Source organism: Schistocerca cancellata, chromosome 5 (assembly GCF_023864275.1).
Source record: "Schistocerca cancellata isolate TAMUIC-IGC-003103 chromosome 5, iqSchCanc2.1, whole genome shotgun sequence".
NCBI lineage: Eukaryota > Metazoa > Arthropoda > Insecta > Orthoptera > Acrididae > Schistocerca > Schistocerca cancellata.
The window spans coordinates 813857520-813883737 of NC_064630.1; the positions used below are offsets into that span (position 1 = coordinate 813857520).

Here is a 26218-nt window from a genome sequence, read left to right on the forward strand (position 1 = left end):
ATAACATATGAGAAATTCCGCCCAGTGGGCATGACTTTACATTAGTGAATCTCTATATTATGGTCTCGTAATTTATTTAACGCTACAGTGCACTTTCTGGATAGGTTGGTGGATCTTTTATTATACCTCACACTTCGACTCTCACAATCATCATCACGAAACTTTCCTCCAGACCGAGCGGTACAGAAGGAACAAGCATAACCCACTAATCTTTTGAAACTACTTCGCTACACACCCATGGAAACCACACATACCCAAATTACATGACATACACCACACAACAATATGAAATACTACACAGAGAATGGTTACAACATTATCACTTTCAGCTTTCCTACTTCAATTAATATTGATCCCAGTTTCACACGACACTGCCCCACTTTGTAATTCTACTTTCCTACTGTGAACTCTGGAGGTAAATGCACGTCTTCCTGTGCAATGCAAGCCATGTGGCGTTGCTGGATAGACGGCCGACTCACCTTGCTTCTCTCCCAGAGTTTGAATCTAGCGTCACACGCCAAGTAATATTAATGTATTCATCACACACGCGAGTCCTCAACTGATACCATGGACGAGTACTTCTCTTTATCCTTTGTCTCATACACAGATTGAGACTCACACAGTACTCACCACGTGAAAGTACTCGTCTCTAATTTCAAGTCCTGCACACGCCATTTCTTAAATATTTCAACTTATGGTACACACGCTATTTCTTAAATATTTCAACTTATTGTACACACGCTAGTAATTCAGCTTAGCTTAAGCACACGGAAGTATTTCAACTTATTGCTACACGTGGTTTCTTTGTGACCGTTGGTCACTTCCGAAGATTACTACAATCCCATTATTATTACCTGCCTGATATTTAATTCTCCCCACAAAAGTTCCTGAAATAGAGACATTATTATTTCAAACTACTCTTAAATATTCCACATGCATACCATGCCTCCATTCTTTCGTCATTACGTAGCACAACTAAAACAGGTGTTAACAGCACAGGATCCAGCGGCAGAGTGCCGAAACATGGCCGTATTCGAGGTCCTCTCCACCTCTGCTGAAGTGGGGGGGGCACCTTACTACCCTATTGGCCAGCTACATTTCAGGCGCTCAAAGCTCTGGTAAATTTCATCTCTTTGGTTCCACCAAAGGTGGCCAAAGGATCGACTCAAAGATGATCATATATTCACATTCACTATCTGTGGTTAGCAGACGACCATACATTCATTCATTTCAAAAGATCTCACCAAACTGGATGTAGGGATTTATTTTGTGGGAGTGCACATATGATAAATTAAATAAATAAATTGTCATTCTTTCCCAAACTGGTATCCGGCTTCGCTGTATTAATTGAAATTGAGTTATTTTACAAAAAAAATGTGTTGTTCTGACAAAAATAATGAAGTATGTTGTACCTATTTTCAATGTCGGGCGGTACTGTACCCTTTCAACTGGCACGAATAGCTGCAGCAGCTGGAGCCTGCAATATCTTCCGGAGGCGGAAGCGGAGGACAAGCCAGCGGCGCCTCGCCAAGGGCCACTGATTGGCCTGGAGGCAGCGGTGTCGGTAAAGCAGTCGCCACAAGGACCGTACGTTCGAACGTTTAACGTTGAACGTGCCGAGTTTTTGACGTCATAACATGAAGAAAGCACGTTGGGGAGTATTTCAGAGCACGCAGTGCAGTATGTAGTGACCCGTGGCGCCATTGAGTTAGAAGAGTGTTGTGTCTGACGCCACTGGCTGAGGTGTAGTATCCATTATCCATCTAGCGGCCCCATTGGCAATATCTATGAGGAAGATTTTTTATCTGTGGGTTGTTTCCTTAGAAGGTCATTTCTTGCAGAGATATATAAAAGAGGTTCGCTGGCCCGAGAAGGAGGTATAAAGTTTGGGGATTGGCGGTAGCGCCGCGACAAGAGGTGGTCAAGAGGTCCGAGCGGCCGAAGCCACGAGCTACGCAAGGAGGCTCTGCCCAGAGGAAAGATACCGGAGTACCTCGTCGGGGTCAGCTTCGAGTACAAGCAGCGGGCTGACATCTCGACAGTTGGTTGGCAGCATTCGTGTCGGACGACCGCTCGTGGCCTGGCTATCCTCTTCTACCTGGCTTTCATCGGTACCACTCAGTAACCGCTGCGACGCTCCGTGCACCCATGCCACTGCTTGCTGATAAAGGGGAGTAACATTCTGTAATCCTCGTGGTGATTTGTTCCATGACCTACCCTCCTCATTATTTTCTGGTTTGTACCCGGCCCTCAGAGTTTTACTCGGTCGACTATTTGGTCGTAAATATAGGCAGTACTATTGTGTTAAAACACTAGTTGTCGTTTGAAAGTTTGTCACGCTATTATTTTTTCTTTTCTTTCTGGTCTGTACCTGATCCGTAATGTTCTAATTAATTAGCTCTTGGCCGTAAATGCAGCCGGAATAATTGTACTAAGGCACAGGTTGTCGTTAAACAAAAGAGGGACCTTATGGTTAGATTTAGCTATTAACCGGTTCAGTTATTTGATTGTAATTGCATTTCTCAGTCATTAGTTATAACCTGAACAACCTGTTTACTAAGCTGTTCGTTTCTGTGTTTGAAAGACCGGGTCATTGTTGGTGTATTTCAGCTGGATCTTGTGGTTCTGCAGACTGAGTTCTCTTGTAATAAGTGTTCGCATGTAATATTTTAAGACGTTCCTTCAGACCGATGGTTCAAATGGCTCTGAGAACTATGGGACATAACAGCTATGGTCATCAGTCCCCTAGAACTTAGAACTACTTAAACCTAACTAACCTAAGGAGATCACACAACACCCAGTCATCACGAGGCAGAGAAAATCCCCGACCCCACCGGGAATCGAACCCGGGAACCCGGGCGCGGGAAGCGAGAACGCTACCGCACGACCACGAGCTGCGGACCCTTCAGAACGGTTTCAATAACTGACAACCCGTTTAACTTTGGAAATATTAACAGCCAACTGTCACCAGGACTTTAGTCAAAATAAAATTGTCAGAAGAGACATGTTGGGATCCAGTCGCACCTAGATTGCCGATTGAAATTAAGAGGTTGGTTGCTTTGAAGTAAGCCTTATCATTCTCATATTGTTTGCTTCTCTGTTGACCTTTAAGCACAGGTGCGTAAAAAAATGAAATGAGCGTATGGCATCTTTGGTCGGTAGGCCCCAGCCGGGGAAGTTCGGCCGCCAAGTGCAAGTCTTATTTCAGTCGACGCTACATCGGGCGACTGGCGCGCCAGTGATGAGGCTGAAATGTTTATGGGGACAACACAACACCCAGTCCCCTAACGTAAAAAAAAAAAAAATCTCCAAGCCGGCTGGGAACGAACCCGGGCCCGCTTGCACAGGAGGCGAGCACTTCACCACCCAGCGAAGCAGGCGGACACACGTGCGCATCTTAACCCCGAACCTTTCGACTTACATCTTACAAATTAAAAGTTAAGTCACCTTGAGTGAGTAACTGAATCACTCTTGTCATCAATGGTATTTATATAGTTTCACGTGTTGCAGAAGGGCATTTAATAAGATAGACTGTTTCCAGCGCGGTAGTACAGGGTGTTTCAAAAATGACCGGTATATTTGAAACGGCAATAAAAACTAAACGAGCAGCGATAGAAATACACCGTTTGTTGCAATATGCTTGGGACAACAGTACATTTTCAGGCAGACAAACTTTCGAAATTACAGTAGTTACAATCTTCAACAACAGATGGCGCTGCGGTCTGGGAAACTCTATAGTACGATATTTTCCACATATCCACCATGCGTAGCAATAATATGGCGCAGTCTCTGAATGAAATTACCCGAAACCTTTGACAACGTGTCTCGCGGAATGGCTTCACATGCAGATGAGATGTACTGCTTCAGCTGTTCAATTGTTTCTGGATTCTGGCGGTACACCTGGTCTTTCACGTGTCCCCACAGAAAGAAGTCACAGGGGTTCATGTCTGGCGAATAGGGAGGCCAATCCACGCCGCCTCCTGTATGTTTCGGATAGCCCAAAGCAATCACACGATCATCGAAATATTCATTCAGGAAATTAAAGACGTCGGCCGTGCGATGTGGCCGGGCACCATCTTGTATAAACCACGAGGTGTTCGCAGTGTCGTCTAAGGCAGTTTGTACCGCCACAAATTCACGAAGAATGTCCAGATAGCGTGATGCAGTAAACGTTTCGGATCTGAAAAATGGGCCAATGATTCCTTTGGAAGAAATGGCGGCCCAGACCAGTACTTTTTGAGGATGCAGGGACGATGGGACTGCAACATGGGGCTTTTCGGTTCCCCATATGCGCCAGTTCTGTTTATTGACGAAGCCGTCCAGGTAAAGATAAGCTTCGTCAGTAAACCAAATGCTTCCCACATGCATATCGCCGTCATCAATCCTGTGCACTATATCGTTAGCGAATGTCTCTCGTGCAGCAATGGTAGCGGCGCTGAGGGGTTGCCGCGTTTGAATTTTGTACGGATAGAGGTGTAAACTCTGGGGCATGAGACGATACGTGGACGTTGGCGTCATTTGGACCGCAGCTGCAACACGGCGAACGGAAACCCGAGGCCGCTGTTGGATCACTTGCTGCACTAGCTGCGCGTTGCCCTCTGTGGTTGCCGTACGCGGTCGCCCTACCTTTCCAGCACGTTCATCCGTCACGTTCCCAGTCCGTTGAAATTTTTCAAACAGATCCTTTATTGTATCGCTTTTCGGTCCTTTGGTTACATTAAACCTCCGTTGAAAACTTCGTCTTGTCGCAACAACACTGTGTTCTAGGCGGTGGAATTCCAACACCAGAAAAATCCTCTGTTCTAAGGAATAAACCATGTTGTCTACAGCACACTTGCACGTTGTGAACAGCACACGCTTACAGCAGAAAGACGACGTACAGAATGGCGCACCCACAGACTGCGTTGTCTTCTATATCTTTCACATCACTTGCAGCGCCATCTGTTGTTGAAAATTGTAACTACTGTAATTTCGAAAGTTTGTACTGTTGTCCCAAGCATATTGCAACAAACAGTGTATTTCTATCGCTGCTCGCTTAGTTTTTATTGCCGTTTCAAATATACCGGTCATTTTTGAAACACCCTGAAAATACCGCTGCACGTCCGGCCCGCTTGTAATCACTGTCATATTGTTTGCTGTTTTTGCAGTACAGCACTTCAGAGTTCTATTGCAAAGATTAAAAGCTTATTCAAGTTAAGGTTTAAGGTGAAAATAATTTTGCCAATTCGTTCATTTTCTTAAATAAAATCCTATGTTAAATGCTTCGATTATCTGTAACACACAGTTTATATAGTGTTAAATAAACAGGTTGTGTGAAAAGATAGTTATACTGGTGGGTTCTCCCTTCCACGTTTTCCTTAATTCCAGTAAGTACCACGTATCACCTAGCGTGTCAGATACTTTGAAAGTGTGTTTGAACGTAGACCAATAATACGGAATACATGGAGATATCTCTCTTCAGTAAATAGTCACGAGATGCGATATTGGTTTTCATTTGCAGCCCATATGTGTATATGCAGTTTCTAATCGCCATAAGATTAAGGATTTCTCTATGATCCGTCATTAATTCTGCCACTTCTTGTAATTAAATACGGTAAATTTCATACTGGTGGTTAAAGAGTTATTGTAACTTGCGTATTATGAAAGTATGCCGTTTCAGGTTGGGTTGTGTTGGGGGAAGAGACCAAACTGCGAGGTCATCGGTCTCATCAGGTTAGGGAAGGACGGGGAAGGAAGTCGGCCGTGCCCTTTCAAAGGAACCATCCCGGACGCGGGATTGAACCGTCGTCCTCCCGAATGCGAGTCCAGTGTGATACCCACTGCGCCACCTCTCTCGGTACCGTTTCAGGGTAACGGCATATGGAGAATACACAAATACATTGTTCCTTATACAATGTGTTACGATTAAAAGTCAGTTCATAACATATCTACGATTAAAGCTTACAGTGGAGGTAAAATGCAAAGTAATGTCATAAATGTTTCATACACCGTATAGGGTAATGAGCAGAGACGCCCTGAACTGTAAGCTAGCAGGAGATTCGTTGCTGGATCCAAACGTTTCTTTTTACTAATCTTCGTGGTTCTTAAAAGGTTCTCGTACTTTCTTAGTAGTTAAATAGAGGGGTATTTTATAATATTCGATGTTATTTGATGCGTTTGTTTCGTTGGGTTTCACTGCTTGCAGTAAGATATTTGCAGTTTCTTGTTTCAAATTTTATATTTCACATGCTGTAAGGAAGCTATTTTTGAATAAGAACAGTGATCAAGTAAGATTGACCTTAGGGTTTTACTAAAAAGTGAGAATGGCGAAATAATTTTTATCTTATATGGACAACCACTGTAAATTTGTATCACGCTATTTCGAAAGGAACTTTGTAATCCGATGTGCTTATTGACTGGCTATCGTAATTTCCTTTTTTTTCTATATAACACGTCGATGGTTATTTTAAGTTTTCGTTTGTGTATGCTACAGACAGAACAACATGACTAGCAGATGGACAATAGAGTAAATGAGTGTACTAGTCAGTCGCTGCACGGTTGCGAACGAGGGACTTCTGAGCAGAGTCGTGACCATGGGTCACGAGAATCATGTGTGCAGCGATTGTGTCGGTCGGACGTCACAACGGTCGCACAATTTTGGTTTTGTGGGGGATACAACTCACTGTACGATGTACGAATGGTGCGCTGTCCGTGTTTGTTGGCCACAAATTCTGCTCGGAAGTCTGCCGTAGTCTAGCAGGTTATGGTTGTGTATTGATGGCGCACAGGAGTGCGGCCGTGCGCGATGTGAATGAGAGCAGTTCAGTACGTTAACCACACCCTGTGAGCATGATCAGTTGAATTAATCCTGTGTGTCTCGATTGAGTTCTGTCTCAACCCGTTTTTACGCGGGCGCTGAAGACCTAGCGTCGTGCACCCATACAAACTTTTCCATCCTCTATTAAGTTGTTACATAAAATAATTGTCAAACGGAGTACTACGTCTTCATAATCTTCTACCTGAACTCTACTCCTCTCAAATCCTACGCCACACCTTCGTATATCCGTCTTCCATCATTTCGGATGGAGACTGGAACAACAAGAGGTCAGTACGTATATGAGAATTAACGGTAACATCTTCAACCATTCGTCTGAATTTCCTCATGCAAATGCGAGCGGTTTCGGTGACATACCGTATGTCATCAGGGTCCTCTATTGATTTAACCGGGACATTTAACTAATTTTATATACTGCCATAATACGGGATAAAAAACAAACTCCGTGTATGTGCTTTTTAGCCCATGTTATGGCAGCATGCAAAGTTGGCTGTATGTCCAGTTTTTGTCAGTAGGGGAGCCTGATGAGGGTGCAGTGTGCTACCGAAACACGTCGCATCTCAATAAAGACAATTCAAACACAAAGATGAAAGTGTTACCATTAATTCTCCAATGCTACACTATCTTCATTCATATAGATGATTTACTCTTGTGAAATCAGATGAAGCTTTCTGAAACATTGTATATATTGCGGCTACAGAACACTCGTTTCGCCCGCATCTCGTGGTCGTGCGGTAGCGTTCTCGCTTCCCACGCCCGGCTTCCCGGGTTCGATTCCCGGCGGGGTCAGGGATTTTCTCTGGCTCGTGATGGCTGTGTGCTGTGTGCTGTCCTTAGATTAGTTAGGTTTAAGTAGTTCTAAGTTCTAGGGGACTTATGACCATAGATGTTAAGTCCCATAGTGCTCAGAGCCATTTTTTGAACACTCGTTTCGCCATTTGTGAATTGTTTTACTGTACATACAAGTTTTAGGTGACAACCACCATCTGTTTGCAAACGCTGGTATGCTGACAATGCCACCTTACGGTCATTAGCGTAGAGGTCTGGAACAAGTGGTCATGTCCAACGTTTCACGGAGCCCTCCGAGTACACGATGAAGACGCATCCCAGCAGTTTGCTGGTGAAAAGACTCACACAGGGGTTCTGATTGGGACTGTTGATATTTTCTAAAGTATTGGTAATCCGATATATAGATGTTTAGAAAATATCGGTATGTCAACGAAAAATATCGACATACCAGCAAAATATAGGCTGCAGTTGTAAATATACTGCCGGTTTTAGAGCTGTATATTTAAATATTGACTTACTATTAGACATTCTGTAAATCAAAAAGCTAGCAGTCTGTCTGTCCCTCTTAGAGCGAAAATTGAAAGGAAAACGATGCACATTCACGCTTAGAGACAACCGCTTTGCCAACAGTGGTAACTGCGTCTAGCGGCACAATGATACGTGTGCGACGGGTCCGTTTCATTGTGTCACATACCAGATGTGTCGGGAAGAATTTTTTTTTTTTCATTTCCACCAACGCCTCCGATCTACCAGTTGTAAGATCAAAATTGCGTGGTGAGATTAAACGTTGCACTTTGTTGGTAGCGCCGAGCGCCTATTACGTCAGCATTTCACTTCACACGTCGCTGCCCACAGGGAAAGCCAATTCTGTCATTTAGATTTTTGTTTTCTAATGCAAGTGGTGTGCTATTTTTTCGTATCAGTTGTCTTGTTATTCCCTTAACACCGCCTCCCCCGACTGCAATCGGACTTGCTTTGTGCCACATACACTTGCTTAGCGCAGTCAAAGAGAATGATTGGACGTGACGGAAGCTCAAAAAGTACAACGACTCCGTCACACAGTGAAAGTAAAAATAATGTTCTGCTACAATATCAAAAGAATAACTTCAAATATTTACCGAAAATTATGAACAAACATAAAATAAAAATATCGGCACTCGATATATATGGGGGAAATATTATAGCTGGTGTATGTCGATATTTTGCGAAAAATCGATATATGAATATATGGTTATTTTACCAACTGGCGTAATTCATATTTCTGCCTTGCTCGAAAAACTTACGTTAAGTCTTGTGACCGCGGAATTATGGAAGATCTTTATTTCCGGTGGCGATACCTTCATAGCGGCTGAGTCTCTGGACATTGAATCTACATGTATAGTACACAAACTGTCTTATAATGTGTGTGGCCAAAGGTAACTTCTGTACCACAGTCAATTTTCCTCTTTCCTATATCTATCAGCTGCGAGTGATACGCTGGAAGAACGATTGGCGATAAACATGTGTACAAGCTCGAATTTCTCTAATTTTACTTGCTTGGTATTTTCGCGAGACATACGTAGGAGGAAGGAACATAATTTACGACTCTTCTAGGGAAATTTTCGCTCGGAATTTTAACAGTAAACCACACCGTGATGCACAACTTTTCTCTCGTAACGCCGTGCCCAAGCGTTTGATTAACATCTCCGCCGCACTTACTAGACGAACCTGTAATGAAACGCGCTGCACTTGTTTGGCTTTTCTCTAATTCTTCCGTCAGTTCTTTCTGGAACGGGTCCCACACTGATGACAAGTACTCGTATCAACAAGGGTTCTGTAGGCCACCTTCTTCGTGTGCGGACCACACTTCTTTCGTGGGTGGTCGGCGCTGGAACATTGCACCGTAACTTGGCTAGTGCTAAAGCGTGCAGTTACAACAACGGTCGTTGTTGTAGACGAAGCGCAAATGTAATGAAAACGGTTCTCTTTCGCCGCACAAAGCCAATACAGGTCACTTAGCATATTCAACATTCTGCGCTTGATAAAATTTCGTTTGCATACATTGCGTCGAATTTACACTGACGAACATTTCGTTATTCTGCCGCACTCTAAAGTACCGCCACACTCGCCAACAACAGCCGCTGTTGTCCCGCCCGAAAATCGATATCCGCACTTGACAGTTAGATTCTCATTTCCAAAATAATGTTGTGCTGCAAATATGAGAAGTTGGGAAGCATGAGTTGCTACATGATGAATATAAAATGATAACATTAATTTTAAAAGAAATAATGCCTTAGAGCCAAGACTACGAGGGAAAAAGTATTACTCTCCTTTGACAGACCCCACTTGTGTTGTGGCACTGTAGGTGGTGAAGAGCCGGTATCAGATGGTCACGTGAGGCTCCATCACTGACGCAGGTCACGGCAGAGAAGCGGTGTTTAACGTCCCGTCGGCAACGAGCTCTTTAAGGGCAGAACACAGGCTCTGATTGGGGCAGGATGGAGAAGGAAGTCGGCCGTGCCCTCTTAAAGGAAGCATCCTGAAATTTGCCTTAAACGATTTAGAGAAATCACGGAAAGTATAAATCAGGATGGCCGACGCGGATTTCAGCCGTTGTACTCCCGAATGCGAGTTCAGTGTGCTAACCACTGCGCCACCACGCTCTGTGCCCTTCGGTTATGTGGAACTATAGCAATAATGCTGGTAGGCAGAGAGGGGGTGCCGGTTTTGGACTACCCATAATCACACTGCGAGTGAAGTTGCCGGACTGATTTCGTGGATCAACGACGAAAAATTCCCCATGTTTCCAACTGTGAAGCACTAGCAGAAAAGTAACACACGGTAAGAACAGCTTTCGCAAACAGATCCCATCCCAGGGGCGCAGAAAACTATCGCCTCCTGTCAGTGACAAATAGTTTCAAAAATGGCTCAAATGGCTCTGAGCACTATGGGACTTAACTTCTGAGGTCACCAGTCACCTAGAAATGAGAACTACTTACACCTAACTAACCTAAGGACATCACACACATTCATGCCCGAGGAAGGATTCGAACCTGCGACCGTAGGGGTCACGCGGTTCCAGACTGTAGCGCCTAGAACCCCTCGGCAACCTTGGCCGGCCCAAATAGTTTCAAACCTAACACAAAATGCTGCTGTCAGTCAATGCATATCCATCTCAACTAGTTGCCAAGCGAAAATCGCTTTTGTGCTAAGGTCCCCGGTGAAACGTCATTTCTCACAGCCGAACATAAAGCTGCCCGTTTTCAGTGGGCTAAAAATAAAAAAAATAAACAGAGTTGTGGCCAGACGGATACCGATTTTTCCTGTTTTAAAAAGATTTAAGTCGAATGTGACGACGGCACGCTGAGACGTTTAGGCCATAATCTGTGTGGACTGCGAACCTCTGTCCGAAGGTGGTTCTGTGATGTTTCGGGGAATATTTTTCGCACCTTCACCCACTCATACAAGTTTCCTTGAACACTAACAGGAATTTTTTGCTGCATTCCACAGCTTCTCAGGAAGAAACTAGAATCTTTTTTCCATTTTCAACGAACAATCCGAACTGTAAAAGAAAAAAAGGAAGTGTTGAAAATTTTCGTGACAGTTGCCACCCAAAGATAATACCAGCGATGAGAACCAACTGATTAAATACAATCTTCGTCATTTACAGCTTAGCGGTGTGTTATGCAAACGATTCCTAATGAATCTTTGCCGTTTTATTTTGTACCTTTCATTTACATGTAACAAAACTCAGAAAAGGTACTAGATTAGATGGCATCAATGCCGAGTAAATAAATATGGAGTAATCATTTTAGAATTTTGCTTCCTCCATTTTTTAGATATGTAGTGAAAGAACTGCTCCGCACCTAAAGAATTTAAAACAGTTAAACTTATTCTGTATTTAAAACATGCAGCAGGAAAGACACAGGAAATTATAGAGGAATAGTTTAGTAAATGCTGGCTATAAAATTTACGGAAAAATTCTTAATCAAAGATTACTATCGCTGATGCAGTAATCTCGGAAGAACAATCAGGCTTCAGAAAGGGTCGTTCACGTAATGATTATATGTTTATAATGAGAAAAAATACTGGAAAAGTCGGGTATTTGACTTCGAAACGTATTAAGAATTTATTGTTTATGAGAAAGCCTTCTTTCCGCGCTCCATACGAGATTGGAGTAATAGAGAATTGTGAAGGTTCTTCGATGAGCCCTGTGCCAGGCAGTTAAATGTGATTTGCAGACTGTCCATGTAGATGTAGATGTAGATGATAAGGTAAAACGACCACTTTTGTGGAAAATGTTGGAAATAAAGTGTGTTCCTAAACACATTATTAATCTACATTACGTTATAATGTATCAAAGTGCAATAATAGTTACAATTTCAGGTTCAAAAATCACAGTTGAAATTTTGATCAAACAAGGTGTTCGACAAGGGTGTACTCTACCGCCTACTATATTTAATTCTTATATTGACGACCTAGTTACGATGTGGAAAGATGAAATATACTTAGGAGTTAAAGTAGGATATAGTTTACCATTAAATACTCTGTTATATGTTGATGACTAGATAATTCCACAGGAAACGGAAAATAACTTACAAAGAGCAGTAAGAGCATGAGGAAGTTTAAAAGTACACAGAGGATGTTCCACTGAACACTTTGAGGCACCTAACCTGGGATCGGAGAAGCAACCTTAAGGAGATAATAGGAATAAAATGACTTTACTGTGCACTTTTTTTATCTAAATTAGTTACAGCTAACTGCTAACACCATCATTGACACAATGAACGTGCCATTTGCACTATATCTTACATAATGTACTGAATCGGACGTCCGTCAACAATGCAAGCATGACATCGGCGAACCAGATTCTGAATCAGGGCGATAAATATCCCTGGCGTGTTTCGAATCACATCACACAGAGTTACAATTCTGGAATCTAATTCCAACTCCGTGTCCATTGTCGTCCCTTACAAAAGTGGCTTTAGATATCCCCATAGGAAGTAATCGGAGTATTCAGGCCAGATGGCCCCACAGGTCGTGGAATACGACATCCCCTTCCAGTCTGGCGACCAGTAAACACAGCATTGAGATGGTTGAGGACATCCACACTGAAGCGAGGCGGTGCACCGTCATGTCGTATCCTCATTCTCTCACGAAGAGCCAAAGGTACGGTCTCCAATAACTGAGGTAGAACTCTTTGGGCGGCAGGTGGGCATTCATACGGGCAGGTAGAAAATAGGGTCCATTGAGATTGTCGCCTACAGTACCGGCCCAGCTATTTACGGCACAACGTACTTGATGGTTTTCCTCTGTTACAGCTTGAATGCTTTCCTCATCCCACACTCGGGTATTCCTGCTCTTCGAAATACCATCACGACCAAATGAGGGTTAGTCAGTAAACAACACGATTTGGAGAAAATGTGGTCGATCGATCCATTGTTGGAACAACACTGACGCAATACATCGCTTCGTGCAAAGTCAGTCACAAGCACTGCGTGGAGTCGTTTTGGGTTATGTGGATGTAAATGTTGTTCGTGGAGTACCCGCCACACGCTAGTATGCGCAGCACCCATTTCACGTGCAGTACGACGAGTACTTGTAGTGGGGTCGGCTGCAACACCTGGCAGCACCTCCTCTTCAAAACCGGGTGTACGAGTGGTCCTCATGTTACCAGGTCTCTCGTTCCTTCTTTCCAGTGAGCCAGTCTTCCACATTTGTCGATCGACAGAAATAAACACTCGTCGTGACGAGTGATGTCTATCAGGAAATCGTTCCCTGTTCAGCCTTATCGGCAGCGAGAGTATTGCAACGTGCTTCTGCATACACAGGATGCATGCAGTGAGTCCTGAAAAACTGTAACGGTAATGCTCCATCGTACTGTACTGTGTGTTTCTGAATAGCACTGAGTAATGAATGGATCTGTCGCTGATTCGTTGCACGCTCTGTCGTGGGACAGTGTAAATACTCGTACAATACAACAGAGCCACCTTGCGGATAGGTCGAGTAAACAAATCCTGCTTTATGATTTCCTAGTGATCTGGCTCATCCTCCCTGTTTCCTTGCAGGAAATAATGAATGTACACGTAAATAAACAGCAGAGTACGTGTAATGGTTCAAATGGCTCTGAGCACTATGGGACTCAACTGCTGTGGCCATAAGTCCCCTAGAACTAAGAACTACGTAAACCTAACTAACCTAAGGACATCACACACATCCATGCCCGAGGCAGGATTCGAACCTGCGACCGTAGCGGTCGTGCGGTTCCAGACTGTAGCGCCTTTAACCGCTCGGCCACTCCGGCCGGTGAGTACGTGTACATCTGTACTCAAGTTAGTTGTAAATAAGCTGGAAAACAGCAATGCTAGACGAAACGATAGACAAGTTTACTTCAATATCTCAATCGCTGGCTCCTTTGATCGAGGGTTCCCAACCAAAAATTGTTCAGTGGAGCATTCTCTATGTCTTATTACATTTTTGTATGCTCTTATGGACAAGCCCTGTATAGAGTGAGCCATAACGCGATACGTTACAACTGAACTTTACTCGAAATAAGACAAAGATGATGGCTTTCAAAGGAAAGAATGCAGTAAGATTGAAAATAAAAATCAGTGAGAAAATTTTAGAACAACTATTCTACTTCATGAAATACTATAAAGTTAAGGCTTACCTGCTCTTGTATATGGTCTCGAATCATGGACAGTAACAAAAAAAAAAAAAAAAAAAAGGCTCATACATGCAGCAAATTCGAAGTTCATGAGATACGTAAGGGCTGCTGTAACAAAATAGGCAAAATAGGGGATGAAACAGTAATATAAGATTTAAAAAATCTTTTCAGTTAATGATAAGATACGAGATTATAGAATGAAATTGAATGATGATGTTGATAGAATAACAGAATACAGATTGCTGAAAAGGATAATGACTTATCAGCTTATTGGAAAAGAGGACTAAGTATATCTTGTAAGAGATGGATGGACGATGGATGGATGATAGAGACCGGAGCAGGTGAGTACAACACCTAATTTTTAGATGGAGAAGATAATGATGATTTTGTACATTTCCTGAATAGTTGTCTGTAATTGACACTCCATATGTTGTGACTTGGCAAGACAGCCAAGTCACTATGATTGGTAGCCGAAAGGCACGCGTTTAAGCTCACGCAGGCTGGCGTGAGGTCTGGAACAGTTATAGGAGTTGAGTCTAGTAAAACAGGTACGTTGCTGTTAGAATACTTAACTTTAATCCACAATTGGTGAACATCTCTCTTGACGGTACATGCATCACAAGATAAATAGCAAATCATAAACGCGCCTTGCTAGGTTGTAGCAAATGACGTAGCTGAAGGCTATGCTAACTATCGTCTCGGCAAATGAGAGCGTAATTTGTCAGTGAACCATTGCTAGCAAAGTCGGCTGTACAACTGGGCGAGTGCTAGGACGTCTCTCTAGACCTGCCGTGTGGCGGCGCTCGGTCTGCAATCACTGACAGTGGCGACACGCGGTTCCGTCGTATACTAGCGGACCGCGGCCGATTTAAAGGCTACCACCTAGCAAGTGTGGTGTCTGGCGGTGACACCACACCATACATGTACCGCTGCATCAGTGATTTATAAATATTATATATTTTTGACTGTTTTTACTATGCATATATGTAACACTTGTTAACAAAGCTCTGCATTGCTTGTACGTTTATTACAGTTTTCAAACATCCTTTTCTCCTGAAATTTTCCTGTATGTTTCAAATGATTCAAATGGCTCTGAGCACTATCAGACTTAACTTCCAAGGTCATCAGTCCCCTATAACTTAGAAGTACTTACATCTAACTAACGTAAGGACATCACACACATCCATGCCCGAGGCAGGATTAGAACCTGCGACCGTAGCGGTCGTGCGGTTCCAGACTGTAGCGTCTAGAACCGCTCTGCCACTCCGGCCGGCAAATTTTCCTGTATCCATGACACGTGTACATCAATTGCAGGATAGTGATATTTGACCGAAACCGGTCATACAGTAAAGAATAAATTAAATGGCAGTTAAGGTGTTACATGATGTCGCTTCTGCGGTTAAACAGGATGTTTATTTCAACATTATCGGTGACCACACGTTCCGCTTCCTTCTGCATCTTCACAGTGAGTGTCGTTTGGACACTCCCGTCTGCTTGGTGGACAGCAGCCGTCTTCAACTGACCTGCGCTCCCACTTTCGTAGTCTGATGAACACTCAGGCTCATTATCGTATCTCGACAGTTCTTAGTCCCACAGAAAATGTGGGGGACTGTTTGGAACAGCGACTGGAACGTAGCACTCAACAAGCCCACAGTTGACAGGAACGCAGGAGCTAAACATCAAGGACTGGACTTAGTTCAGCCATCATCATCTTCGTTTCCCTTCTATCCAACATCTGGTCGAGTTGGGGTATCAATAGCACTTCGCCACTTTGCTCGGTCTGTCCACCTTTCTTCTTCTACAATTTGGTTCCTTAGCAGGTTTCTCCTCCTTAGTTCAGTACGCCAGCCATATCTGAACAAAATTATGGACCCATTCCTTGTCGAACTGCGGACCCAAGCTACAGCCGGTGAAGAGTTCTTAGAATGAGGCTGTAATGGCTAAGTTGACACGATCTCCTAAGGTCGCCTCCTGGTGGTCAATGTTTTGTCTCCTATTGCGACCGTGACTCTGCACACCTTGTATACTTTGTAACAGAGACGGGAAAGAGTGGCGTCTGTTGACTGACTCCCGTGTGGAAACCCCCGCCCCCCGGTCACTTAACGCCTCCCCTTGTCGCACCCACGTCCTTGCTCCGCACTCCAGAACAGAAACACGTGTCGGAGGTGTGGCGGCGCGCGCTAAGTGTCTTACGCGGAGGCGTGTTTGCGGTTGCAGATGAGGCCGTGGGGGCGGGCGAGCGGCGGCCGCCTCCGCCTCCAGTAGCCGCGGCAGGATGCGGCTGCTGCTGCTGCCCTCGCCGCTGCTGCTGCTGCTGCCGCCGCTGCTGCTGCTGCTGCCGGGACCCGCGCAGCGCGCCTCCGCCATCGACAGGTGTAAGTACGCACGCGTCTCTCTACACTTTGTGACGAATGCTGAAAACAATCACAGGTCCACCACAGGCTGTCAGGTTCTTTTATATATATAATTCCCCTCATATATATATATATATATATATATATATATATATATATATATATATATATGTCACCTAACGTTACCGCTGGGTATATTTCGTAAACCACGTCAAATACTGACGAACCGATTCCACAGACCGAACGTGAGGAGAGGGGCTAGTGTAATTGGTTAATACAAACCATAAAAAAATGCACGGAAGTATGTTTTTTAACACAAAGCTACGTTTTTTTTAATGGAACCATGTTAGTTTTCTTAGCATATCTGAACATATAAACAAATACGTAATCAGTGCCGTTTGTTGCATTGTAAAATGTTAATTACATCCGGAGATACTGTAACCTAAAGTTGACGCTTGAGTACCACTCCTCCGCTGTTCGATCGTGTGTATCGGAGAGCACCGAATTACGTACGGATTCAAAGGGAACGGTGATGGACCTTAGGTACAGAAGAGACTGGAACAGCACATTGCGTCCACATGCTAAAACCTTTTAATTGGTCTTTTTCACTGACGCACATGTACATTACCATCGCGTGGAGGACGCATAAATTGACCAGCCCGTTCTCCTGATCTTACGCCTCTGGACTTCTTTCTGTGGGGTACGTTAAAGGAGAATGTGTACCGTGATGTGCCTACAACCCCAGAGGATATGAAACAACGTATTGTGGCAGCCTGCGGCGACATTACGCCAGATGTACTGCGGCGTGTACGACATTCATTACGCCAGAGATTGCAATTGTGTGCAGCAAATGATGGCCACCACATTGAACATCTATTGGCCTGACATGTTGGGACACACTCTATTCCACTCCGTAATTGAAAACGGAAACCACGTGTGTACGTGTACCTCAACCCTCATGGTAATGTACATGTGCGTCAGTGAAAAAGACCAATAAAAAGGTGTTAGCATGTGGACGTAATGTGCTGTTCCAGTCTCTTCTGTACCTAAGGTCCATCACCGTTCCCTCTGGATCCCTACGTAATTCGGTGTTCTCCTATACACACGATCGAACAGCGGAGGAGTGGTACTCAAGCGTCAACTTTAGGTTACGATATCTCCGGATGTAATTAACATTTTACAATGCAACAAACGGCACTGATTACGTATTTGTTTATATGTTAAGATGTGCTAATAAAACTAACGGGGTTCTATTTAAGAAAACGTAGGTTTGTGTTAAAAAACACACTCGCGTGCATTTTTTTATGGTTTGTATTAACCAATTGCACTAGCCCCTCTCCTCACGTTCAGTCTGTGGAATCGATTCGTCAGTATTTGATGTGGTTTACGAAATATATCCAGCGGTAATGTTAGGTGACTCACCCTGTATATATATATGTATATATATGAGGGGCATTCAGTTGCTAACATAGAAACATTTTTTCCCCCGAAAGCAGGGGTTGCTTTCATTCAGGGTTTCAATATACCATATCATTCCTTACTCTTTTGGCTACGGAACCTTATTTTTCAACACAATGTCCGTTCAATGCGACAGCCTTAGGCCACCTTCCAGGGAGGGCGTGTAGGCCTGCATGGTACCACTCTACTGGTCGACGTCGGAACCAGCGTCTTACAGTATCGCTGGATTCCACACCATCCACGTACTGCTTCCCACGGACTGCATGCTTCATTCGGCTAAACACATCGTCCTTCGTTTCTCTTGATGGTCTTCTGTTAGGCGGACCCAGCGGACACAAATCTTCAATTACACCAGTCGGTGGTCGAGTGTGTCAGCACTGCCAACAGAGACGTCAGGTTGTGTAGCGAAGTGTTTGGTTGTGGTTCGTCGATCACCTCGAATGAGAGTGTCAGTACGTTCAAACATTGCAGCAGTCAGAGCTGTGTCCGGGAGACCGAAGAGGTTTGGGCACCCTTCTCGCTATGGTGTTAGACACCTCGCCCAACGACTTATCGTGCTTTTGTTCACTGCCAGAACTCCACAGGCGTTCTGCAAGGGCGTACAAATATCTGAAGTTTATTGCTGTTTCCTCAAAAGATACTCAACAACAGTTCTGTGAACGGACCTCCGTTACAGAAGCCATTTTGAAGGGTGTGTATAACGTTGTCACCTAACACAGTTTCATGAAACTGTAGGGACTCAAGGGGGTTTTCATTCTAAATTGTTCGAGAAGAAAGTGTGTTGCTAAACTGTAATGGCCAATTCAGATCTGTGCTCACTCCAAAATGCAGTTGCATGTGTTGTCACTTTACAGAACTACTCTAAATGGTCAGTCTTTGGAGTACCTTAACCGTCTTCCATTGCGACACAGAAGTCTGAAAATTGGCTCAAAGGTGGCTGCAGCCATTCTCTGTAATGGTAGAAAAGCGTAGCGCCCTGTGACGTCACCCCCGCGCTCGGAGACGATTGAAACCTGTCGAACCATCAAAATAAAGGCAAGAGGTGAGAAGTTAATGTGATGTGTGAGGTGGTTTTATGCTGTCACAACGACACCACATTTCACCAAAAGTCTACGCATAGCCACCGTGGACGTGTGACATGATGGAAAGGTCATCACAACCTTCTTAGCCACGTCTAAGCTCTTTTTCCGACGGTCTTGTGATGGAGGTCACAACCGCGAGATGCAGCGTCGACATTACGCTGTATGCCGGGATGGTTCCCTTCAAAGGGCACGGCCGACTTCCTTCCCCGTTCTTCCCTAATCCGATGAGACCGATAACCTCGCTGTCTGGTCTCCTTCCCCGAAACAACCAACAATTACGCTGTGTTCTTATGAGTAAGGAAAGCGTTTCAGACACATAGCTGCTCAGTGTAGAGACGTAAAGGCCTCACAGGGTGGCATAAAAGGCATCAGTGGAACCATCGTCCCCTTGCGGGGAATCTACATCTACATCTACATCTACAATTATAGTCCGCAAGCCACCCAACGGTGTGTGGCGGAGGGCACTTTACGTGCCACTGTCATTACCTCCAGTTCCAGTCGCGTATGGTTCGCGGGAAGAACGAATGCCGGAAAGCCTCCATGCGCGCTATTTAATTTTACACTCGTGACCTCCTCTGGAGGGGGAAGCAATATATTTGATACGTCATCCAGATTCGTCCCCATACATTATGCGGTCGGAAACGACAGTTCAAAGTGCGATGGGCAATAGGACAACGATCTTGGCAATCTTTGACCCTGCCCCCCGGACGATTCAAAATTTCTTTAAGAACACCGTGTGCCTGCAGTTTCTTTGAACATGATCGCTCCCCTCTTTGACTGTAGCACGACCGCAGTTTTTGCTGAGGTGTATTGAGTGGAAACACTAGGGACCGTTCAAAACCAATCGACAAAATTTGAACGTGATCCGAAACAACAAAGGTTTACGATTATTCAGTCCTCCCGTTCCGTTCTCTACAATAGCGTACACTGATATACAGGTATACGTGACCAAAAGGGCAAAGGGCCCGCAGCCCCGTCACACCCCCGCAACACCCTCCATGCCATCCGCGCATCGTAGTTGAGAAGTTTAAAAATGTACCTATACAGAGAGAGACATTCACTGATTTCGAGACGCTAACGTGACAGACAATCATTTAGAGCTGTGTTGTTCTGAAGCTGGCTCGCTCGCACTCATAAACGTTGCAGCGTCGTCACAGGACCAAACACGTATAGGAAAATTTTTTGAATGATGCTGCCGCCATTTGACTGTAATAATTTTTATTGTTATACAATCCTGATATCGGCTTTAGGTCGTTTTAAAGTACAAAAAGTCATCTATATGTGCCTGAAAATGGTCCAAGGCCGAAGTTCGGGTGCATAACAACAAAATAAAAATTATGACAGTCAAATGGCGGCAGCATAATTCGATAGATTTACCGTGACTCCAGCCAGAGTAAAAATTTTCAAGTTTAGGTAAAGTACGGCAGAAATTACGACAACACAGATCAAGAACCATTAACGGTAATTTACTGAGAGAGGTTATACATTAAGTAACAAGTGTGAAGTGGATGTGTGACAGAGTTACTAGCACTGATGCGTCTGTGAAAACAAGTCTAATCCTGAACCCAGTGGTTCAAATGGTTCAAATGGCTCTGAGCACTATGGGACTTAACATCTGTGGTCATCAGTCCCCTAGAACTTAGAACTACTTAAACCTAACTAACCTAAGGACATCACACACATCCATGCCCGAGGCAGGATTCGAACCTGCGACCGTAGCGGTCACGTGATTCCAGACTGAAGCGACTAGAACCGCACGGCCACACCGGCCGACTGAACCCAGTGAATTATGATTAACACAACCAGCAGATTGTCAAGTTGGACACTTCTGGCCGGTGACTGTGGAGAAATCCGCATGGCGCCTTGAGGCACCGTGTGGATGCTGTCTGACTACTAACTGTTGGTACACTGTGAGCGTAGCCATGCGTTCAGTTAGATCAGCGTCTGGTTACTTTCGAACTAATGTTTTAGCGTTACATAAGTCGGAAGTATAGCCTAGTAGGTATTGTGTTAGCTTTGTATGATATCTGATCCCGTGTGCCCTCACCAACGAAGCTATCTGGAGACTGACCTATAAAGACTCGAAGAGAGCCGCTAATCATACGAACCGCATTATGAAAAAATCGCGGCACAATGAAGCTATTTTGGAAAATTCATTAGAGTTGATGATCACGTCATTAAACCAAAGACACTGTCAGTGTTTCTTCAAGCGTCTCTGCTAGCGACAGGAATAACGTCAGACTTTCTTCCATTGTCACAACAAAAGTGATGTATAGACGAAAGCAGTTGAATGTTTGGACTCACTCCGTCTACAGGCCACAAGCGGCCCATCGGGACCATTCGACCGTCGTGTCATCCTCAGCTGAGGATGCGGATAGGAGGGGCGCGTAGTCAGCACACTGCTCTCCCGGTCGGTATGATGGTTTTCTGTGACCGGAGCCGCTATTATTCGGTCGAGTAGCTCCTCAATTGGCATCACGCGGCTGAGTGCACTCCCAAAAATGGCAACAGCGCATGGCGGCCCGGACGGTGACCCACCCAAGTACCGGCCACGCCTAACAGCGCTTAACTTCGGTGATATGACGGGAATCTTTTTTTTTTCTGACCCCGCCGGGATTCGAACCCGGGAACTCGGGCGTTTTTTTTTTTTTTTTTGCTAAACAGACACGCAATTTTTTTCCACCAGGAAAAGGGTAAATGAAAAAAGGATCTTTATTGGTACAAACTTAAATACAACAGAAATGCCATCCTTCCGGCGAAAATAACACAAGACAATATACTCGTACAAGGCGAGCAATTTTTTTTATGAACAAGGTGTAGGAAAGAAAAAGAATAATAATTCTGATGTCATCTAAGAGGTATGAAGCAATATACAGTGGAGTGAGGTAGTGTTTTCCGGGGTAGTGCATTAAAGAAATGAGGCGCGTGTCCATGCGCCTACTCCACTGTGGGTTACAATGTACAAAGTAGCGCGGGGAGTCTCAGATGTCAGCAGGGGGGGGGGGGGGGGGGCGGGAGTGCTGTCGGCGTGTGGCACCATCCAACTGAGCGGGGGTGAAGTAAAGATCGCATGTAGGTAATTGGCGAAGAAGGCGCGGTAGCGCGGTCGCTGTTCGAATTCACTGTGGGCGGCGTGTAAGTACTGCCAGAAATCAAGGCTTGATTTGTCGCCATCATTATACATGTAGGTGATCGTCCATCCCTTGACCCATACAATCGCATGATTTTTGGAGGCGGGGAAATAAGTATTCTCAGGATGGATAAAAGTCCGTGGGTCAATCGAGTCCGGCGGAACGCGGAGGTAACAGGCAACGAACTGTCGGGCAAGTTTCCAGACGTCACTGGTGGCAGCACAAGTCAGTTGATGGACATCGTCATCCACGAGGTGGCAAATGGAACAAAGTGTAGAGTCCTTTAGTCCGATGGCGTGAAGGCGATGATTTGTGGCGAATTTTTCATTTGCGACTTGGTACTATGTTGCCCGGACGTTGGAGGGAAGAAAAGGCTGGTGGATGTGACGCCAAACCGTTGGCCACCGCGTGGACGGATGTCTCAGTTCGATATTGTTGCTGGATATGGAACGAAGGAGTGGGGTGTATAAATCTTTAGGTCGAGGAGAACGCGTGGTCGGTAAGTGTGAGTGGGCATAACTGAAGTCGACGATGAAATCAGAAATGTGCGTCAGATGGTGCTTGATGTGTCCGACTGGTACTGGTGGTGTTATGGTCGCGGGCACAAGAATTTCCAGCAAGCTGCGCGTAAGGGAGGTGCGCCCGTGCCACTGCTTGTGCATGGTGGACATGTACAAGGACGCCGCGCGGAGTCGCACATCGACAAGGCCGAGGACCCCCGCTCGCGGGGAAGGGTGAGTGTGTCGTAGCGGACCTTAAAGATCGTACCGGCCGTAAGGAAGTATCCGAGGGCAGCCTGGAGGCTGCGTCCAATAGTTGATGGCAGCGGGAGGACCTGTGCGATGTGGACCATTCTGGCCGCCACATGTTGATTGAGGTATTGGACACGTTGTAAAGAATCGACTCGTCGGAGAAGATTTTGTCGCACCGTCGTGCGGATAGTTTGGAGTGCACGCCGAAAATTGATGGCAGCGGAGCGGCGCACGGTGGAGGTGAAAATGATACCAAGATATCGTAGTTGTTGTACACACGGGAGAGGTGCTAAGTCGTCGTGTGAGAGGCCACGTCCAATGGGCATCGCCGCGGATTTAGCCACATTCATGTTACTGCCCGCTGCAGTGCCGTACGTTGATATCAAATCAAGTACCGTGTGTGTTTCACTCCGTGAGCGGATCAAGAGGAGGAGGTCGTCCGCATACGCACGACATCGAAAACTGTGCTGTCGCAAAGTGAGACCAGAAAGGTGGCTCGTCAGACTCCCGATGAGTGGCTCCAGGCTTATGGCATACAGTAGGGTCGAAAGTGGGCAGCCTTGCCGGACGGAACGCCGGATCGCCACTGGTCCCGCCACACGGCCGTTAACCTGAATCAGCGATTCGGCGGTGCCGTACAGGCGCCGGATCACGTCGATAAAGGCTGGTTGAAAACCCATGCGGTTCATCACTGAGAACAGAAAAAGATGCCGCACTTTGTCAAATGCGCTGTCAAAATCAATGGCAACCACTGCGGCGCGGAGTCTGCACGCCGCTGCCAATGCAATTAAATCGCGACATTCTCCTGTGGCCGTTTGTATATTAACTGTGCCGCCCGGAGTTGTCTGTTCCGGGGATAGAATGCTAGGCAGGATCTTGCGGCATCGCGTTGCCAGTAGGCGTGTAAAAATTTTACAGTCTGCGTTAAGCAGAGTCAGGGGACGGTAATGTGCTGTCGTCACACCTGGTGTCGGTTTGTGGATGGGTATAATAATTTCCTTGACGAAGGACGGCGGTTCGGCGTTCCCCATCGTCAGCAGTTCATGAAACATCGTTGTCCACCGTGACGCCATTAGTGTGAGGAAAGCGCGATAAAATTCTATCGGCAATCCGTCGACACCAGGTGACTTATTCAGAGCACCTTTTTTGATTGCATCGTGGATTTCGTCACGCGTAATGGGCTCCATCAGCTCGTCCGCTTCGTCACTGGTGAGGGTGCGAGTTACGTGTGGTAACACAGACTCCTCAGCGTGGTTGTTGGTAGTCTCCTCCTGGTACATTGTGCTGTAGTGGTCGACAAAGGCACTGACGATTTCGGCCTGGCAAGTGACGTGCTGGCCGCGACAGGTGGGGATCTCGGTGATGAGTTGTTGTCGTCGATGTTTCCTATCGGAGGCGATATGATGCATGGTCGGATGTTCTTGTTCCGCCGAATCTTGACGTCGGGTTCGCACCATAGCCCCCTGCAGTCTACGGCATGTCAAAGTTACAATTTGCGCCTTAATCCTGCTGCGTTCCCTCTGGGTGTCGGGGGTGGGCGGTTGGGCGTCCAGGTCGCGGAGAACGGCGTAGAAATAGTCGGTAGTGTGCCGGCGCCACATAGCAACTTCCTTTCCATACTGAATCAAAGTACGTCGAATGGCAGGTTTGGCACATTCCAGCCACCAGGTCAAGGTCGTGCAGTATTTAGGTAAGCGACGTTCACAGGTGGCCCATGTCTCGGTAACACGTTGAAGACATTCGGGATCATGAAGATGGGAGGTGTTTAGCTTCCACGGTGCACGACTACGCCAGACCACTTGCTTGGGGAAGAGAATGTTGCAGATGTAGGCACAGTGGTCCGAAAATGCCAGGGGCCAAAGTTCTGCACCTTGTACTGCAGGTGTGAGTTCCCGAGAGACGTAAATTCTATCAAGGCGGCTCGTGGAGTGACTCGTCTGGTAAGTATGTCAAGGCGCGTCGCCGTGCCGAACTTCCCAAGTGTCGCGGAGCAACAGATCTCGGACGACAAGACGCAGTTCTTGACAGGTGTTGTAGTGGGGCACTTGACCTTTAGGGTGCAAGACACAATTAAAATCATCCCCAAGCAAGTAATGGTCGCAGCGTCCAAGAAACAAAGGAGCGATTTCTTCTGAATAGAAGAGTGCCCTGTCGCGTCTGCGGGTGGAGCCTGACGGAGCGTAAATGTTGACGATACGTGTCCCCATGACGGTGACGGCCATGCCTCTGGCAGATGGAATGTATATGATATCGGCCACTGGAATGCCTTCTCTGGCGTAGATGGCTACGCCGCGTCCCAGGTGGTCACCAGGAGAAGGATAAGTGTTATATCCCGCGACGTCTGGAAGTGTGGCCAGGTGTACTTCCTATAGTAGTGCGATATCGACGTCCGACGCCCATATCATCTCTCGCAGCAGTTGAAGTTTCACGGGTGAGCTAATGGTGTTAGTGTTGATCGTCGCTATTCGGTGGGTCTGGAGCCGTACCCCGCTGTGGAGGGGAACTCCACCGGCGGAGGATGAAGAGGGACGAGGCAACGGTGAGTCGTGCCGTACGCCACCTGACGGCATTATCAGCGGCGTAACGATGCTTCCGCCTGGGGTAACTCTGTCCCCAGCGTGTGGTCCGGGTCCTCATCGACGTCCTCACTCCACACCATTGAAGGCGCTGTCGTTGTGATGGTCGTACGTTCCACTTCGGTCGTAGGGGCGGAGGACGTCTCGGCGGCAGTCGCATCTGTGGAGTCCATTGGTTCAGGAGCACCTGAGCGAGCCAGTAGAGTAGGCATCGACGTATCCACAGTCGGCGTCATGTTGTCGTCATTCTTATCGTCGTGTAGGTTCTCCGAGGGTCGGATAGCCTCTGGAGCATCAGGGGGAGGTGATCCGTCTCGTTCCGAGACCGTACGGCGCCTCCTCTTGCGCCTCTTAGGTGAACGTTGTTTGCGGGTTCGTCCCTCCGTGTCGGAAGACGGAAGGGAGTCGCGTCGCTGTGAGAGGAAGGCCGTCGCGGGAACGTTAAATGAAGGGGCGTCCGTATGTTCAGGCGGGTGGGTGTCGGAAGTCGTCGCTGTTGGTAGTGGCGCCGGAGTAGCGTCAGGCTTTGAGCGCGACGCGTCGGCCCCAGCGGTATCCGTAGCAGCCGGAAGGGTCACCGGTGCATGGTCCGATGGGCGGCGGCCGGGAGGAGGAG

The 26218-nt window shown here is 46.1% G+C and overlaps 1 protein-coding gene across 1 annotated transcript in view; it reads left to right on the plus strand.

Moving 5' to 3' along the window:
- Positions 1-26218, plus strand: part of LOC126188070 (discoidin domain-containing receptor 2-like) — a 378437-nt gene that overhangs the window by 208633 nt on the left and 143586 nt on the right. The window contains exon 3 of the mRNA XM_049929516.1: positions 16467-16624. Coding sequence (XP_049785473.1) covers positions 16525-16624 — 100 coding nt within the window. The 5' untranslated portion in view covers positions 16467-16524. The remainder of the gene's footprint in view (positions 1-16466; positions 16625-26218) is intronic.